General features: G+C 44.0%; 1 protein-coding gene across 1 annotated transcript in view; it reads left to right on the top strand.

Annotated features, from left to right (window-relative positions):
- Aoah (acyloxyacyl hydrolase) overlaps positions 1-7,939 on the top strand; it is a 209,211-nt gene extending 201,272 nt beyond the window's left edge. The window contains exon 21 of the mRNA XM_059262392.1: positions 7,560-7,939. Within this exon, the coding sequence (XP_059118375.1) occupies positions 7,560-7,688 (129 nt within the window). The 3' untranslated portion in view covers positions 7,689-7,939. The remainder of the gene's footprint in view (positions 1-7,559) is intronic.
- The last annotated feature ends 10,927 nt before the right edge of the window (positions 7,940-18,866 follow it).

The following is an 18,866-nucleotide window of genomic DNA, read 5'->3' as shown; positions in this document are numbered from 1 at the left end:
ACCTGACTCTACAGAGCACCATGTTAAAGAAGTAGGAGGCCTGTGAACACATGAGCAGGACACAGGGATGCAATTATTTCGTTCTGAAGACAAATTGTCTCTATCCAACTGAGAAAAAAAAATGTTACAAGCAAGGGAGTTTCCATGAATCAAGCCCTTCACTCCTCTTCAACACTGAACCTGTCCACTGCCAGAGACACACAACACAGAGCCAATGGGTGTATTTAAGAGCTGAGCAGTCTCCAGATCTCCTTTGGCTTCAACTTTGTAAGCTCACAAGACACAAAAGCCCTGGGAAGACTTATGGTCCCACATGACAACTATGCAGACTGAGAGGTGCAGAAGGAAACCGTGGGCCTGTGAACCAACTTCCCAAGCAGTCCCCTCAGGCTGGTCTCGTGGGCAAACCAGCAAATGCCGTGTGTCTAGTTCACTGTGTGCACTGACTAACAAACACTCATTCACTACAGAGAGCCTGGAGCTGAACCTAAATTCCTTCTTAAATGTAAGTGCTTAAGTATATTTTACACAGCCACTATGTTTTTAGTTTTAAAGTCAGTTTTGTCCACACATGACCAGGTCTGAGAGATTGTGTTTTGGAGCAGGTGAGGAGGGCTGGGGAAGAGAGCAATGTCCTCCTCCTGCAGCAGAGGGCTCCCGGCCACAGTCTTCTCTGCAGGACTCTGAGGAGCACTCTGACTGCGGAGAAAACACTAGAGGGGCAGATTTTCAGCATTGGTCTGGTAAAGTCTGCATTAAATTTAGCAGCAGTTCAACTTCAAAGGCATCAAGCCATTTTAAGTTTTCAATGAAATCTGTCTAGTCTCGCTCTGAATTGTATTTGCTCTTTTTAAAATATTAGAGAAAAGTATTTTTGTTTTGCTTAGTATTTTCTTCTATGGTTATTTCACTAGAAGTTTCTTGATTTTATAACAAAAAAAAAGTAGAAAACAAAAAAGCAACAACAATAATAGGCTACGGAGAGGAAGCGTGGGAGGCGTCCAGATACTCCCCAGCCAGGGCCGCTGCTGGTATTCTGCCCTCCTGGTGTTTCTTAGTCAACTTTGGGAGGAGGGCTACACACAGATGTGTTTGCTTGAGAGGCGGGCATCTCCTGAGGAGGACTCCTGTCAGTAGCCATACAGTTGGCCCTGGAAGCATGGCTTAGTTTGAAGCTTGTCGTCTGAGGGAGGAGACATTTGCAAGCTCTAGGTAGCATTGGCCAGAAATTCACCTCCTCACTGCCCTCCTCACCCCAGTGTGTGATCAGGGCTTGCAAGTAAAATCTGAAAGAGACTCTGCCAGAATCTTACGTAAGACAATGGAGAGTTAAGTCCTTGCTTTGTGGACTCTTCTACGACAATTTTAAGGTAGAACAAAGAATTTTCAGTGGATCTGGAGATATTATGGTTTTAGCAACATTTGGGCTTCTGGATGACAGAAGCATTGGTCACACCTGACAGAGCAGTACAGCTCCTTCAGACATGCTTTCCTTTGGAGAATGAGCCAGATACAGAGATACATACATACATACGGCTGTATACATGCAGCAGTGCCCGCTGAGCGGATGACTAGCCTCTGTACAGCCAAGACCTTTCAATAACACAGAGGCAACGAGTCAGAGAAATGGTGTCCTTACTGCTCATAACTTCAGTCTAACCCTATAGTTGCCTAAAAAGCATGAGATTTTTGTGGAATCTTCCATTTTTACTACTTTACTTGACTCCTTATGGCTGAAATGGGTCATTTACTGAGCTGATAATAAAATCCAATCAAAGCCACCACTATCAGCCTTTAAAAACTACACATTCAGTATATATGCACAACAAGCCTCAGAAGCAGTAGTTCTCAACTGTAGCATATATCGGGATTTTTCTGGTGCAGAATGAGAAGCTGTAACACTGTGTGTCTCCTGTTATTTCCATGGTTCATCCTGTGGGTTGTTTGTGTATAAGCCCAGAGAAGATGTTCTTTCAGAAGACACACTCAGTGATGGAGACTTATTTTGAAAGATACACTCTTAGGATTTCTGTCCTAAAGCCTTTTCCTTCATAACAAATGCATGAGGAGTTGCTAGCTGTAAAAGGAAATGACAGCATCATATGCATACTGCTCTGTGAGGTCTAATGTTCATCGTCTAAATCCTATGAAGAGGTAAGCTCCAGTTCAAAAGTTTGTTCTGGGAGCGGGGCGGGGGGAGGAAAGCAAGATGCCCTTGCAAACCTTTAAACTAATTGTATTTTCTGTTTTTAACATCAGACTGAGAAAGCACAGAAGAAGGTAAAGTGAGTTCTTAATCAGAGCAATTTCATTCGAGAGCCCCAGTATCTCCTGGGGTCAATATAGATTTTTCCCAATCCTCATAATTCCCAGCAGTGATCACCAAGTAGTTGGCACAACTCCAGATCATCAAGCAATTAAATCAAACATCGTTTTTACAGGAGGAAGCTGACTTGAATTCAGAAACCGCTTCTGGCTTCACTGTGCTATGAACCGCAGGTGTTTATATGCATGTTACGACTTACACAGGAAATGCTCTCCACAGGCCCATGTTTGTAGAGAGTTTGTCCTTGGGCCACAGTGCTGTTTGTGGAGGCTGTGCAACCTTCTGGACTATCCCTAGCTAGCAGGAAAAAGTCACTTAGGAATAGGTCACATTGACGGTTACATCTGTCTCTGTTTCCTGATCCACCGAGATTTGACCCACTAAGATGCACACAGGTCATGCCACAAGCCCCCACCGACACAGATGAAGTGGCGCCAGCAGCTGCACTTGCCATAATGGACTGAAATCCACTAAAATATGGGCAACACGAAGCCTTGGGGCCTTAACTCGCTTCTCTCAGCGACAAACGTAACTACAACATTTGAGCAAGGAAGTGGCTCTGAAAAGTTTAAAAAAAAAAAACAAAAAAACAAAAAAAAAACATGGGAGACCTACTGTTAACCCAGAGATCCCAGGTCACTGCCCCACTCTGTCATCTTCTATTGGCTATTTCATTCCATGCATGTGTTCAATGTGGCAGTGAGTGAGTCAACAGCCTAGGTATTCTCCTGCACTGGGGGGTGTGTGTTGACATGAGGAGACTCTCTCAAACACTAGGAAAATATGTATTCAAGTTTCCATCTAGTCCGGCGATGGTGGCTGACATCTTTAATCCTAGCACTCGGGAGGCAGAGGCAGGCAGATCTCTGTGAGTTTGAGGCCAGCCTGATCTACAGAGCGAGTGCCAGGACAGCCATGGTTACACAGAAAAACCGTGTTTCAAAAAAAAAAGTTTCCATCTGTAAGATAAATGCAGTCTGATGGAATACACTGCATTTGTAAAGACAGCAATGTAAAACTATATTTACAATGAGATAAACCAACATGGAAATGTGAAAATGGAGAGCCAAGTAAGTATATGGGAATAACATAGCTCTGTGCCTCTGACATACTCTTGGGACTGTTTACCAAAAAGAGTTCACTTTATAGGTTATGCTTACACTTTAGGATAAAACATATTTTAAAATACTATAAGTATGGATGAATACACTATTGTGTGTGTGTGTGTGTGTGTGTGTGTGTGTGTGTGTGTTGTGTGTGCTCTAAAAAGACCTATACCCAGTGTTAGGAAAGGATGCCTCCATTCTAATTACAGATCATTTTTTATTCTGTTTTTCTGTTTGTTAAATTTTCTGTCCTGGAATGTCTAGATACTGGCTTAATATTTTGAACTATGAATAGAAACAAACACAGGACTCACACTGTGCTTGAGAAACAACTGGCTTTTCAGAATAAAGGGAGTGAAAGGCAACTATGTGTCTCCCGGTGTGGTGCATCATGGGAGTGGCAACAGACAATGGGTAGAGGAGAAGCCTGCAGAGAACACTCAATGGAGAGAATCGAATGAACGATGAATGAATGAGTATAGTAGATTGTTCCCTCCCTGTAACACACTGGCATGCCAGTCTCACTGTAGACACAGCATTTCAGCACTGTACACTCATGAATACATTTATCTCCGTTAGAGTGGCAGCCAATTCATTACTTCGAAACCTGTCACCACAAGCTCGAATCTGAGCTCTTTCATTTCCATTTTCCTTTTCCCGTTTCGTGCCTCCACCCCTATCTCTTCCCTTATTAACATTAGGGAAATAAATGCCCACAAAGGCCTTGTTAACCTCATAGTCATTAAAAAGACCACTTAGATGTGTCAAGTTGAAACTCTAAAAAGCATGCCAGGAGTTTTCCACGGACCTGGAAGCAGCGTCCTTTATTGAAGAATGTCAGGAAAAGTAGCCAGAAGGCCAGGCCTCTGTCTTCAAAGACAGGTTGTGCCTTGTGTGAGAGATAGTTTCCCCCAGCCTGATAGTCATCCCGAGCCTTGCTCCTGCTTTTAAGTACAAAGAAGAATGTGTGTGGTGTGTGGGTGGATGTGGGGTGTGTGGACAGATGATGTGTGGGCTGTGTGCATACAGTATATGTACATGTTTTATGTAGTATGATGTATGGATACTATCAAAATCACATACTTATGGGAACATAAACTAGTGTAGCCACTGAGGAAATCAATATGGAGGCTCTTCACAGAGCTGAAACTACCCTGTGATTCAGCTGTAGCACTCTCGGAGTACACCTGAAGACTTCTAAGTCAGCACACCGCAGAGACACTTGCACATTCGTGTTTCCTGCCGAGTCCTTCACAATGGCCAGTGTATGGAGGCCGCCTAGATGCCACACAAGAACAGATGGAGAAAATGCGATCTGGTACTCAATGGAGTTTTGTTCAACCATAAAGGAGAATAAAATCACATCATCTGCAGAAAAGTGGGTGTGACTGGAGACCATCGTGTTAAGGGAGATACGTGTGAAAGACACGAGGAAAAATATTACTTTTTCTCTCATTTGCATAATTTAGATTTAAATATATATGTATATGATGAAAATAGAATAGGGGGCTGCATGGGAGAGGATAAAGCCTAATGGGGGGGACAAAAGAAGATCAGAAAAGGGAAAAAAAAGACAAACATCATGTGTTCTCATTCATATACAGACCCCAGATTTAAGGGTGGTGTGATGCGTGTGTGCATGTGTGTGTGTGTGTGTGTGTGTGTGTGTGTGTGTGTGTGTGATCAAACAGAAGGGTGTCTGTTCATGGAGAAGGGAGTGTGAGTGATATGATGAATATGTGAAGTACAATGATATGAGAATGTCATAAGGAACCCCAGTATATATGCTTACTAAAAAAATCAATAAGAAACAAAATGATCACATGCCTAATTCGACGCATGGCTGGGGGTGGGCACATGATACAGTGTTTGTTTGGCATGCACAAGTTGGTATTGAGTTTGAGCCCCAATACCTGAAAGTAAAAGTCTAATTGGATGGATATTTTTTAGGTCCACTTCAGAAGGCTCTGAAATACATACAAATTCTGGGGCTGATTAATGCAATGGCTCCGTCTGTTCTGCTTTTTTCTAACAATTACTAAAGTGTTACACACAGCTTAGACCCAGAAAGAGCTTTTGATCATTGGCTCTGTCCTACATATTGAGCAATTTGGCCCGCAGAGTTCCGGAAAGCTACCCAGTGTCCCACAGCACTGTCAACTGGCATGGTGAACTGTCCTTGAAGACAGTGCCCCTCCTGTTCCAGAGTGTGTCCCCTCTCAGACTCTCAGCAATCACAGTTCTCTTAATTTCAGCATTAAAAATTACTGCTGAGATAGAGCCGTTTGGCACTGAGGATCAGCCAGGCCCATTTGCTAAATGTATCATCTGCTGAGGAAAAGCCTCCTCATCCAGGGCACATGGAGACGGGCAGAGGACTGGACAACCAAGACGACCCTACTACCACTCGGGACAAAGCGAATCTAGCATAAAGCTGCAGAAGCCAAGAAAGCGGCATTTGGCGGAGGAGCCAGGGCTCGGCCTGCTGTGCCGGACACGAGCCGTCTCTTGTTCCAGCCAAGCAATCCACATTCCATGTCTTTTCCAGGATCCAAACCCCAGCGATCTACCTGCCCACTCTCATCTTCTGGATGCCAGGAGCTCCCTGACCACACCGTTTTCTTCCCAATTGCCAAGTGCCATCTGTACACACCATGGCCTCCGCCATATGTACAGCTTCCTTGAGAAACATCCAGAACCTACCCTTGAAAGCTAAGCTTCTCCCAAGAGGGCCTGTCCTTTCCTATCCAGGCAGAGTTGGTATTTCCTCCCCTTCTGGTTTGCAGTTTCCCCTCACAGCCCTCCAGGTGTGGAGTCATTCCACATATCTGGCTCCTGGGCTGCTAGGTCAGGAGTTCCTCCAGCGGAGGCTTCCTCTATTTATCAGCATCCAGGCCTTAGGCCACCTTAAAGAATAGTTGCTAGCTGTCTACTGGAGTGCAGGAGTGGGTTTTTGAGAATATATACTTGTTCTATATTTCCAAGTCACAAACTCAGGAACTTAAAACTCTGTGTGTGTGTGTGTGTGTGTGTGTGTGTGTGTGTGTGTGTGTGTTACTTTGCAGTTTTTGATGATCATAGCTTAATTCGGTCCTGTTTTTAAGGTGTCACGAAACTAAAATCAAGTGTGTTACCCAGGCTCTGGGGTCATCCAGTGGCAAAACTGGGGAAAACAGCACCATACTCACCTGGGTTGATAGATTCAGCATTGGACTGAGGACCCACCCAGCTTCTGCTGGACCTTAGCTGGAGGCTAACATCAGCTCACAGCTTCTTACATCATCAGCCTGGCAAGATAAAGTTCTATATAAGGAGACACAGTCACTGAAGTGACTGCCGCTCATCATCACCATATTGCTAAGGACAAAGTGATAGGCCCTACCCACTTCAAGGGAAGAGATCAAATACACAGAGATGGAAGCCGGAAATGCAGGAATGGTCCTCAGATCTTCCCACCATAGACGATGCTGAGTTTTGAACATGAAATATCCCCCAGACTCTAGTGTTAAACTCTAGATTCCCCAACTCATGGTGTGATTATGAGAGGTGAAGTAAACTTCAGGAGACAGAACCTGGCTGAAGCAAGGGAGTCCCTGACAGTGGGCTTTTAAGAAAGAGCTTGTCACTGGCCCCTGCCAGTCTCCTCTTGACTTCCTGGCTGCCGTAAGGTGAACAGCTTCCCTCTACCATACTCTTGTTTCATGCTCTGTCTACAGGCCACAGGCAAAAGAAATCCTTCCTCTTTTAAAGTGTTTCTCTCAGATAATATTAACAGTGATAAAAGATTTAAGACACAGAGAGAGAGAGAAAGAGAGAGAGAGAGAGAGAGAGAGAGAGCGCTAAATCTTGACAGTCAGTTTCATTGTTGTTTGACAAGGTTTCGTGTATACTGGGTTGGCCTCAAACACACAAGCCCAAGGATGAACTTGAGCTTCTGATCCTCCTGCTTCTACCTCTTAAGTGGTGGGATTAGGCACGTGTCCCAGTGCTCTGTTATAAGGCACTTGGAGTAAACCTTGGGCTTCTGTGTGCAAGGCAAGCACTCAGCCAACTGAGCCGCATCCCAAGCCTGCTGGTCAGTTCCTCACTATTGAGTCTCTCTTCTCCCTCCTCCGGCTCTCTTGCAGGTGGCCTCACTGCTGCTGGCAGATCGTGTCTGGAAGAAGATACAGCTCCAGTGGCCTCATGTCCTGGGAAAGGAGAATCCATTCAATTCTCAGATTGAAGAAGTGTTTGGAGACCAAGGAGGACACTGAGTGTCTCCAGAAGGAGCACCGCTTCAAACCAGAAAAGTGGATAAACCCTCCTACCCACCCACTCTAGGGTTCGCTGTGCCACAGGCCCAGAGGACCCTCTTCAGTACCCTTTCTGTAGACCACTTTTCTTTCAATTGGAGACAGACCTGAATGGCTACCTCTGCTCAACGCTGAAACACTCTTTAAGAAAGTGCTTTGGGATGTTTCTAGGTTCTGGCTATTATAAATAAAGCTGCTATGAACATAGTTGAGCAAGTGTCCAGGTGGTATAATTGAACATTCTTTGGGTACATTCCCTAGGGTGTTATAACTGCGTCTTGAGGTAGATTGATTCCCAATTTTCTGATAAACTACCATATTGATTTCCAAAGTGACTTTACAAATTTGCATTCCATACAGCAATGGAGGAGTGTTCCCCTTGCTCCACATCTTTTCCTGCATAAGCTGTCATTTGTATTGTTGATCTTAGCCATTCTGGCAGGTGTAAGATGCAATCTCGGAGTCATTTTGATTTGGATTTCCCTGATGGCTAAGGATGTTGAACATTTTTTAAGTGTTTCTCTGCCATTTGAGATTCTTCTGCTGAGAATTCTCTGTTTAGGTGTGTATCCCATTTTTTAATTGGATTATTTGTTTATTTGTTTTTTGATATCTAGTTTCTTAAGTTCTTTATATATTTTGGAGATAGCCCTCTGTCAGATGTGGGGTTGATGAGATCTTTTCTCATTCTGTAGGCTGCTGTGTTGTCCTATTGGCAGTGTTCTTTGCTTACAGAAGCTTTCTAGTTTCATGAGGTCCCATTTGGTAATTGCTGATCTCAGTGTCTTTATATTCAGGAAGTTGTCTCCTGTGCCAGTACATTCCCCACTTTCTCTTCTATCAGGTTCAGGGTATCTGGTTTTATGTTGAAGTCTTTGATCTACTTGGACTTGAGTTTTATGCAGGGAGATAGATATGTGTCTATTTACATTCTTCCACATGCTGACATCCAGTTATGCCAGCATCATTTATTGAAGATGCTTTCTTTTCTCCACCATATAATTGTGGCTTCTTTGTCAAAAATCAAGTGTCCATAGGTGTGTAGATTTATATATGGGTCTTTGATTTGATTCCATTGAGCCATGTGTCTGTTTTTATACCAATACCATGCTGCTTTTATTACTATACTCTGCAGTAAAGCCTAGATGCCCCTCAACTGAAGAATGAATAAAAAAAAATGTAGCACATTTACACAATGGAGTATTATTCAACTGTTAAAAACAATGGCATCAGGAAATTTGAAAGCAAATTGATGTAACTAGAAAAAAATCATCCTGAGTGAGGTAACTCAGACCCAAAAGACAAACATGGTGTGTACACTCATAAGTGAATATTAACTGTGAAGTAAAGGATAACCATGCTACAATCCAAAGATCCAGAGAGGCTGGGTAACAAGGAGGGGCCCAAAGGGAGGACACATGAGTCTCCCTGGGAAGGGGAAATAGATGCAATCTCCTGGGTAGACTGGGTCAAGTAGGGATGGAAACTTGAGGGGTCAGGTTGGAGTGGGTGGAGGGGGAGAGTGCTGAAAGAAATGACTGGAAAGGCGGGGGGGGGGGCTTTTTAGGTCAGGTAGAAACCTGACGCAAGGGAAACTCCCACGAATCCACAAGGATAACCCCAGCTCAGACTCCTAACAATAGTGGATACATAGCCTGAACTGGCCATCTCCTATGATCAGATTGGTGACTATCCCAATTGTCATCAGAGAGCCTTCATCTAGTAACTGCTGGAAACAGATACAGAGGCCCACAGCCTAACATTAGGCTGAGCTCAGGGAATCCTACTTAAAAGAGGGAGGAAGGATTGTAGGAGGCAGAGGGGTCAAGGACATCACAAGAAAACCCACAGAAACAACTAACCTGGCTCATAGGAACTCACCAAGTCTGAACCAACAACCAGGGAGCCTGCACGGGACCAACCTAAGCCATCCACATGTATGTAATAGTTGTGTAGCTTGGTCTATTTGTGGGACTCCTATCAATGCGAGCATAGGCTGTCCCTCATGCTTTGGCTGGCTCTTGGGAAACTATGCCTTATACTGGATTGCCTTACTCCGCCTAAATACAAGGGGCAGTGTTTAGTCATACCGCAACTTAATATTCCAAGCTTTATTGAGAGCCATGGGAGGCCTGCCTCTTTCTGAACAGAAACAGAGGAGGAGTGGATTGAAGAGGGTCAGAGGGGAGGTGGAGGAGGGAATGAAAGGAGAGGAGGAAGGGAAAATAAATTTTTTAAAAAACCAATCAAAAGGAAAAAAGAAAGAAAGAAAAAGAAAGGGAGAGGGGGAGGAAGAGAGAGAAAGAAAGAGAGAGAGAGAGAGAGAGAGAGAGAGAGAGAGAGAGGAAAGAAAGAAAGAAAGAAAGAAAGAAAGAAAGAAAGAAAGAAAGAAAGAAAGAAAGAAAGAAAGAAAGAAAGAAAAAAGAAAGAAAGAAAGGAAGAAAGGAAGGAAGGAAGGAAGGAAGGAAGGAAGGAAGGAAGGAAGGAAAGTGTGTGTTGGGGATCACTCCAAACAAGGCAATAATCCGTGCCTTTCAGCAGTCTATTGTTCCAGAAGAGGCTTCTAAAATGGCAAACCACCCCAGGATGCTCATCAGCTTACCAGTATGTACTTGAAGGTAGTCCAGAAAGCTGAGATTCCTTCTAGAAGAGTGTAGTTATTCGGCATACCTGTACCAAATTTTCTTAGGAAGTAAGCTACTAAAGACTCATCCTTTGTAGTAGTCAACACAAAGTCAAAATTTATAGCTTCTGCACATTTGGATGCTGGAACCTCCATTAAATGAAGATGCTTTTCTTTAAAAAGCTATTCTTGAATTCTTTAACTGTATAATCTGTGTCTTTCTTATAATAATGACTTTGTGTCATATTCTATAGAAATAATATTTAAAAATAAAATATCTTTCTTATTGATATTATTAATAGTTTCTTATTAAATTGTTCTCTGATGAGTTCATGCATATCTACAATGCATCTGGTTGCTCTCACCCCCCACTCCCATCCTCTATTTCTCTCCTACCCCTGTTAACTCATTGCCTCCCTGCAAATCCTATGCCCACCTTCATGTCTGTCTTAATTGTTTTGAGACCCATTGAGTTTAACCAGGGCTGTCTTCACAACCATGAATTTGGAACTATCCCCTGGAGTCCGGTGGGCTCCCCAGTGGGAACACAGCTGAAGACAACGCCTCCCTTTCCTCCAGCATACATCAATGGCCAATAGTTCTCCAGGGAGGGGTAGGTTTATTGATAATTTTAGGTAGTCTTTTCCAGCTACATAAATCAGTATGGGTAAAGTTATGTAAGCATACAAGATTGTTATCACAGTGGCATACCTGGACCAAATTTCTTTAGGAAGTGAGCTACTAAAGACTCCCTGTTTGTAACAATCAGTCCTCAAAGTTTACAGCTTCTGCACCTCTGGATTCATTCAACCACAGATCAAAGGTATTTAAAAAAAACAACTGCTTATTCCCTAACAATACAGTCTTAGAACTGTTTGCACAGTACTCATATTAGATTAGGTATTATAAGTGATGTGGCTTTGATCTTAAATGCCTCACAAAGGCCCATGTATTACAGGCTTGGTTCTCAGCTTAGTAATCCTGGGAGGTACTGAAATTGTTAAGGGGGTAAGGCTAGTGAAAGTATGAGATCATTAGGGGCCCATCCTCAAAAGAGCTTGTAGGACCCCAGCTCCTTCCTCTTCCTCTCATTTGTTCCCAGCCATGAGATGAACTCCCTACATGTTTCCACGTGATGTACTGCCATGTGTCCAAAGCAATAGGGTTAATCAGTCATAAGCTAAACCCTATAAAACAGTGAGCTACAACAAACCTTTCCTTTTTTTTCTCAAGACAGGGTTTCTCTGTGTAGTACCTTTCCTGGAACTCACTCTGTAGCCCAGGCTGGTCTTGAACTCACAGAGATCCACCTGCCTCTGCCTCCCTTATGCTGGGATTAAAGGCGTGTGCCACCACTGCCCAGCCAAACCTTTCTTTTTATGTGCATTATCTTGGGTGTTTGTTATAGTAGTGGATAACTCACTTCACAATAAATCATCTTGAGATGATTTCAAGTGCACAGGAGGATCATGTCAGTTCTATATAAATGCTACACCATTCTCTACAAGGAACTTGAACCTGGTTAGGAGTCCTGGAGTCAATCCCCCCACAGATGGAAAGAAGACTTGAGCATAGGTTGAGGTCTATACATGCACAGGAATTCTGATCAAGTCTAGCAAACACCTTCTTACCTGTGAGTAACTTCACTCGGCCATTTCGAACATACCACAGATTTGGGATTCAGTGTTTGTACACCCAAGCCCACCTGTGCTGCCAGCATCCTCCTCTCTAGCAATCACATTTGTCTACATTCTATTCTGAAAAGTTTGCTTGGTATAGCCCAGAGGTATGAGATAGTTAACCCCACAGTAGGAAATGGGGACTAGGGAAATAACATGTTTCCTCTGTTAGTGGGAAGTCTGTGGACTTCCCAGCATCAGCCCCCTTTACTCACAACAGGGACTCTCTGAGCATATTCTCACAGCAGTGCTGCCCCCACTCACACATCACACAGCCCTGATTCCCTTGTCTTGCTTCCCATAAGCCATCTGCACCCAAATCCTTGTCTCAATAAACACAAAGTTCAAAGGATGGTGTGGGCATGACTGTACCATTATCTCTCAGCATCTTCACGGTGCTGGTTCCAGGATCCCTTGTAGATACCTAAATCCTCAGATGCTCAAGTACCTCATATAAAAGAGGTACTTGCATAGAACTTACATGCATCCTCCTATGTGCTCTAAATTGTCTGTAGGTTAATCATGACACCTAATAAAATATAAACGCTGTGAATCACTATTGTAATATTTAAGGAATAATGACAAGGGGAAAAGTCTGTTTCTGCTCACTATGAACATAATTTTCACAGACCTAACTCCACAATACATGATCTGCAGTTGGTTGAATCCACAGTTGACTGAATCTGCAGGCACAGAATCCTCAAATATCAAGGGTTCGTGGTTCATGCTTTATCATTGAGTGTATTTCTGGCAGCGAGATACTGGGTACTATTAGAAGCCAAATCTCCTGCTCGCTGTGCACACCCGATGCCTCAAAGGCAGTGTCACCAGCTACCTTCCAGTTCCATACATCTTGTATCTTGTTCCTCCTCTGAAACAAACTGGAGTCACCTGGGAAGACAGAACCTCAGTTGAGGAATTGTCTCCATGAGATTTGCCTGTGGGGATTTCTGTGGGGCATTTTCTTGATTACTGATTGATGTGCTTGATTACTAATTACCGTGGACAAGCCCAGCCCACTATGGGTGGTACCACCCCTGAGCAGGTGGTCCTGTGTTGTATAAGAAAGCAGACTGAGTAAGCCAAGAAAAGCAAGTCCATAAGCAGTGTTCCCCCCTCAGTCCCTGTCTTGGCTTCCCTGGACAATGCACTGGAACTTGTGAGTTGTAATAAACCTTTCTTCTCCACAGTGGTTTTGGTCAGTGTTTAATCATAGCATCTGAAAGCAAACTAGTACAACCCTATACCTTTGTCATGATGCCAATAGACAAGAGCTGGCAATAAGATAACTGTGGACACAATTGACCACAACTTCAACTGCCACAGTTTGGACCTTGACTATCTGCTAAAGGCCTGTGTATTAAAGGTGTGGTCCCAGCCTGTGGGCTATTAGGAGGTGGTAGACTTTTTCAGAAGTAAAGTCTAGTGGAGGGAAGTTGGGTCATTGGGGATTGTGGCACCCAAATTCTAATTTTGCTTCTCTTTTTCCTATGTCTCTATCTCTTCTGTAGATAGATAGATAGATAGATAGATAGATAGATAGATAGATAGATAGATAGATAGAGGTAGATATAAATATACCCTTCCCTGATGCTGTGAGGTGAGCAGTCCGTCTGTTCCATCTTCCTGCTGCCATAAGGTACTTTGTCTCCTCAGGTCCAAAGCCACAGTGTTAAATGACCATGCACGACCTCTGAAACTATGAGCCAACGTGAACTTTTCCTCCTTTTAAATTTATTCTCTCAGGCATTTTGCCAGTGACAAGTGCTGATACCACATAAACACAGCCTATGTGCCTCTCATTTCAGCTTTCCCTGAGCTGAGTTTGATGAGGTGTTATGGTTTGAGTATGGAATACACCTGTCCACTGGACTTACAGAAATCTATGAAACTATGAGTCAAATGAAGTGAATGATTCTCCGAGGTGTTTGTTACAGTAACGAAAACCACTTACCCCTGTAGTCTCCAGATTTTCAACTCTTTGGGACTCTTTGGGGAGTCTATGGAACCTTTGGATGATGGGGCCCAGCTTTCAGAGGTAGGTTGCCAGGGTTGAAGGCTGTAGCCCAGCCCCTGGTGCCAGTGCCCTCTTGGCTTCCTGAACACTGTCATGAGAACAAGCTCCTGCTGACACAGACTGGGCCACTTCTCTGTGCCTTCCCTACTGAGGGTCTAAAGTCCTCTGAAACCATGACCTAAACAAATCTTCCCCTCAGCTGCTGTCGTCACAGCAACACAAAGGGAACTAATATCGGGGAAACAAATGCTCCAGGGTCACCCCATTGAGAGAAAATATAAGACGGGAAGATACTATGTTGAAAACACCTTGCTTTCACAGACTTTGCAAATAGGCATGTGGACATATTTTGAAGTTCTCTTCGTGGAAGGGACACTGAGACTTTTCAGTTGTCCAGCCACGACAGCTCCATTCATGGGTGATTTGCTGGGTTATATGTGAGCATTGATTTGGAGGGATGACAAACTTTAAAAATGTCACATCATTCATTTCTGCCCCACAGTACCATTCTTGATTCAGCATAACCTGAGCATGCGCCCTGGAGGCAGATCCACAAGGAGCACCGGCATACTGCCAGGAGCTACTCTTTAAAGGAGACAATAAAAACGAGGAATATTAATTTGAGAGTAAAAAGCATGGTGGTATGATTCTGGAATCCTAATGTACTCACTTCCCAACATGTCTTCTTACAAGATCTTGCTATTCACATAACTCATTACAGTGTTGGCATCTCATATTACTTTTAAGTACCAATACTTGTTACGATGTTGTTTTGTTCCTGGTTTTATTTGAAATTTTAATCATTCAGTCTCAATAAAACTCAGAATGCTGCACTAAAACTGTTTATTCCTTTAGCAAGAATTCTATCCACTCCTCCTCATTCAAAAGCGTCTACATTGAGGCTAGAGATGGTTTAGTAGTTAAGAGCACTGGCTGCTCTTACTGAAGAGCCACACTTCCCAGCGTCCCCATCATGACTCACAACTGCTTGTAAATCCAGTTCCATGGGGATCTGACACCCTCTTCTGGCACTAGACACCCACGTGGTGCATAGTCATACATGGGAGAGAAACACTCACACATAAAATAATTATTAAAATTTTTTTTAAAGCTTCTATTGTTGCTCTAACTTCCAGAATACACATGAAGTTTAAAGTTGATCTTCTTCTGCTTTGCTGCTGGATGAGGAAGGGAAAGCTAACAGAGGGTTCATTTTAAGGTCTTACTTATCCTCCAGGTGGCCAAAGGGAGCAAGCTTATGTTAAAAGTTGTGAGGACTGGGGCTTGGTGGGTAAGAGCATCTGCTGTTCTTGGAGAGGACCTGAGTTTGATTCCCAGTACCAACATGGTGGTTCACAACCATCTATAACTCCAGTTCTAGATCTGATGCCCTCTTCTGACCTCTGAAGGCACCAAATACTCATACAATACACATACATAGATGCAGTCAAAATAGTCCTCATATAAAATAATCTTTATTAAAGAAACGGAAGTTGTGAGGAAGACAGTGGATCTGACTAGGGAGACCACAAGAGTGAAAGGAAGAGCTCACAGGCTCAACCAGTTCCCTCCCTCCTACCGCTGTGGAGAAAACTGCCAAATTCTCCTACAGCTGTCACCTTGCTGTATAATTGAACCATATATACTCAGCTTTCTGTCACTGTCACAAAAGAGCTTTATGAATTAACTTTTAATTAACTATAAAAAGAAAAGATTTATTTGGGTTCATGGTTGTGCAGTTCTGCACATGTTCAACTGGCCCCATTGTCGAGAGCCCCAAACAAGGCAGCACAGCTTGTCAGAAGTGTGTGGTGGGGGAAAACCTCTAACCTCAGAGCCAGGAAACAAAAGAGTGCAAGAGGCCAGGGTGTCGGAATGCTCTACCGCAGCATGCACCTGGCCACCTGAAGTCTTCTCACCATTCCCCACAGCTACCCCAGGCACGAAGCCTTTAGTACCTAAGCCTTTGAGGGATACTGAGCATCCTAAAACAGCACAGCAGCTTCAGCTCTGGACAGGCACACAAGGAGGGCACAATGCCGGAGTTCTGAGCCCTGATTGGATTCCTGGGGCATAGCGCTGAGAAAGAAGTCAAGGGGCACAAGAGGATCATTGACCCTTGTCTTAGGGTTTTATTGTGAAGAGAAACAATGACCACAGCAACTCTTACAAAGGAAAACATTTAATTGGGGCTTGCTTACAGTTCAGAGGGTTAGTCCATTGTCATGATGGGAAGTATGGTGGTGTGCAGGCAGACATGGTGCTGGAGGAGGAGCTCAGAGTTCTACCTCTGGATCCAAAGGCAGCAGAAAGAGAGAGTGACACTGGGCCTGGCTTGAGCATCTGAAACCTCAAAGCCCGCCCCCAGTGATACACTTCCTCTAAGAGGGCCACACCTACTTCAACAAACCCACATTTCCTAATGGTGCCACTCCCTATGAGCTTATAGGGGCCATTTTCATTCAGATCCACCACAACCCTATTTTAGCTTTTGAGAAAAATACCAATGCTACATAAAATAAGTACTAAGTGCAAATAAACAATGAATCCCAATACTGTCACAAGCACCCATGTGTGAGGCCAGGCTACAATGTGACAAAATACTTGACAAAAAGAACTTGAGGAAGGAAAGTTTGTTTGGGGGTCACAGTTTGAGGGTTCAAGTGTTACATCTCTGGAGGGAAAAGTACCCTGACTGTCAGAAGTCAGGCAATACCTACAGCTGTGAAGGGAGGTATCCTGAATACCTACAGCTGTGAGGAGAAAGGTATCCTGATCTTTGGAAGTCAGGCTATACCTGAAGCTGGGTTCCAATGGGGGATGGTCTCCCCACAGGATGTGGCAATCCGGCTCCTCTCTGAGAAAGAGAACCATTACAGCTGAGCTCAGCTGTGCTCCCCTAAGGGAGTCTCCCAACAGAGGTGTCCATCGCATCTCTGCTCTATTCTGCAAAGAGAGTTTCCCAGCAGAGATTCTGCTCCACTCAGGTGAAAGGTCTTCATCCAAAACTCTTCCAAGAGATTTTTTTGGGAGGGAGGAATCCAGAAGAGTGGCTGTCTCTGCCAGAGTGGAGAAGGGCAGCTGCCAGCTGAACAGGCACAAGTCTTATATAGGGCTTCTTAGGGGAGGAGTTTTTCCAAGGAGAAGAGTTCAGGGTGCGAATTGGCCAGATTTCAATCCCCTGAGCTTGACAAGCTCAGAGATTGCCTAGATTTTGTGCTCAGGAATTGGTTGGTTTGCCTGCTTGTCCATTGGTTGGTTTTGTGCTCAATTGGCCAGGGGCAGAGTTGGCTCTGGTTTCAGGGCCAAACTGTGCTTCTTTCACTGGCACTGGTTCCAGGGCCAAAGTGTGTTTCTTTGGCTCTGGTTTCAGGGTCAGGGTGTGTTTCTTTGGTTCTGGTTTCAGGGCCAAAGTATGTTTCTTTGGCTCTGGTTTCAGGGTCAGGGTGGGTTTCTTTGGCTCTGGTTTCAGGGTCAGGGTGGGTTTTTTTGGCTGGCCCTTTTACTCTACAGAGGGTACAGTCAAATATAGTGGCAGGAACTTGAAGCAGCCGGTCACTGTAAACTCACAGTTAATGTTCTAGTTTGGTTTCTTTCTGCTGTGATAAAACACTGACCAAAAACAGCTTAGGGTGGAAAGGATTTAATTTGGCTTACCTTTTAGTGTCATAGTCCATCACTGAGGAAAATCTGGACAGGAACTCATCAGGACAGGAATATGGAGTCAGGAACTGATGCAGAGACCACGGAGGAGTGCTGCTCACTGGCTTTGTAACAGATGCCGGTAGCTGTCTAAGGGATTGCCAAGTCTCTTCCCTGGCATGAACCAAGAATTGAATGACCAAGAAAGACAGAAGACCACACCTTAGAGAAAGGGAAAATAACAGCTTTATACGTTCTTGAAGATGGATTTTTTTCTTTGGGCTACTAGCTCACAAACACACACACACACACACACACACACACACACACAAAAAAAAAAAAAAAAAAAAAAAAACATGGAAACTTACTATTAATTATGAAAGCTCAGCCTATAAAAGCTTAGGCTTGTTGCACTAGTTCTTATAACTTAAATTAACCCATTTATATGAATCTACATTTTATCTCATAGCTTTTTACCTCTCTTCCATCTTACACCTCCTGTTTCCTCTGTATTCTGCATGTCCTCTGGTGTCTCTCCTGCATGTCTAGATTCCTCTTCCTACTTCCTCTGTCTCTGCCCAGAAGTCCTGTCTAGCTATTGGCCATTCAGCTCTTTATTAAACCAATCACAGCAATAGATCTTCACACAGTGTACAAATATCCCACAACACGTTCGGGATGGGAAAGCCTACAGCGAAAGTCCATTAAACAGACAACTGTGTGTTTCCGAGGGCGCTTCCCTTCTCCTTTCCCTATTGGTCCTGTCCAGACACCCATGTTCACGTCTTCCTGCCAGCTCTCCTCTCAATGCTTTCTGGGCACACGTAGCAGCCATTTCAGGGAGCCTGACTTCCCTTAGTGTTCCCTACCATCCTATGTTCGTCTATCCTTCAACTTCCTTTCAACAGCTCACTAAACTTGATCTTTCATATAACCCAGGACCACATGCCCAGAGACAGTACAACCAACAGTGGCATGGGCCCTCCCGAATCAGTCATTAATCAAGAAAATACCCCTATGGACTTGCCTGCATTCAATCTGGTGGCAGCATTTTCTCAGTTCAGGTTCCCCTCTTCCATGACCCTCGCTGACAAAAGTTAACTAGCGCAGTCAGGAAGCAGAGAACGACAGATATTGCTTCTCAGCTTGCTTTCTCCTTTATAGTCAGTCAGTCCAGG

The sequence above is a fragment of the Peromyscus eremicus genome, chromosome 5 (genome assembly GCF_949786415.1).
Source record: "Peromyscus eremicus chromosome 5, PerEre_H2_v1, whole genome shotgun sequence".
NCBI lineage: Eukaryota > Metazoa > Chordata > Mammalia > Rodentia > Cricetidae > Peromyscus > Peromyscus eremicus.
Note: the sequence above shows the minus strand (reverse complement) of the source record. Positions and strands in the feature narration are given on the sequence as shown.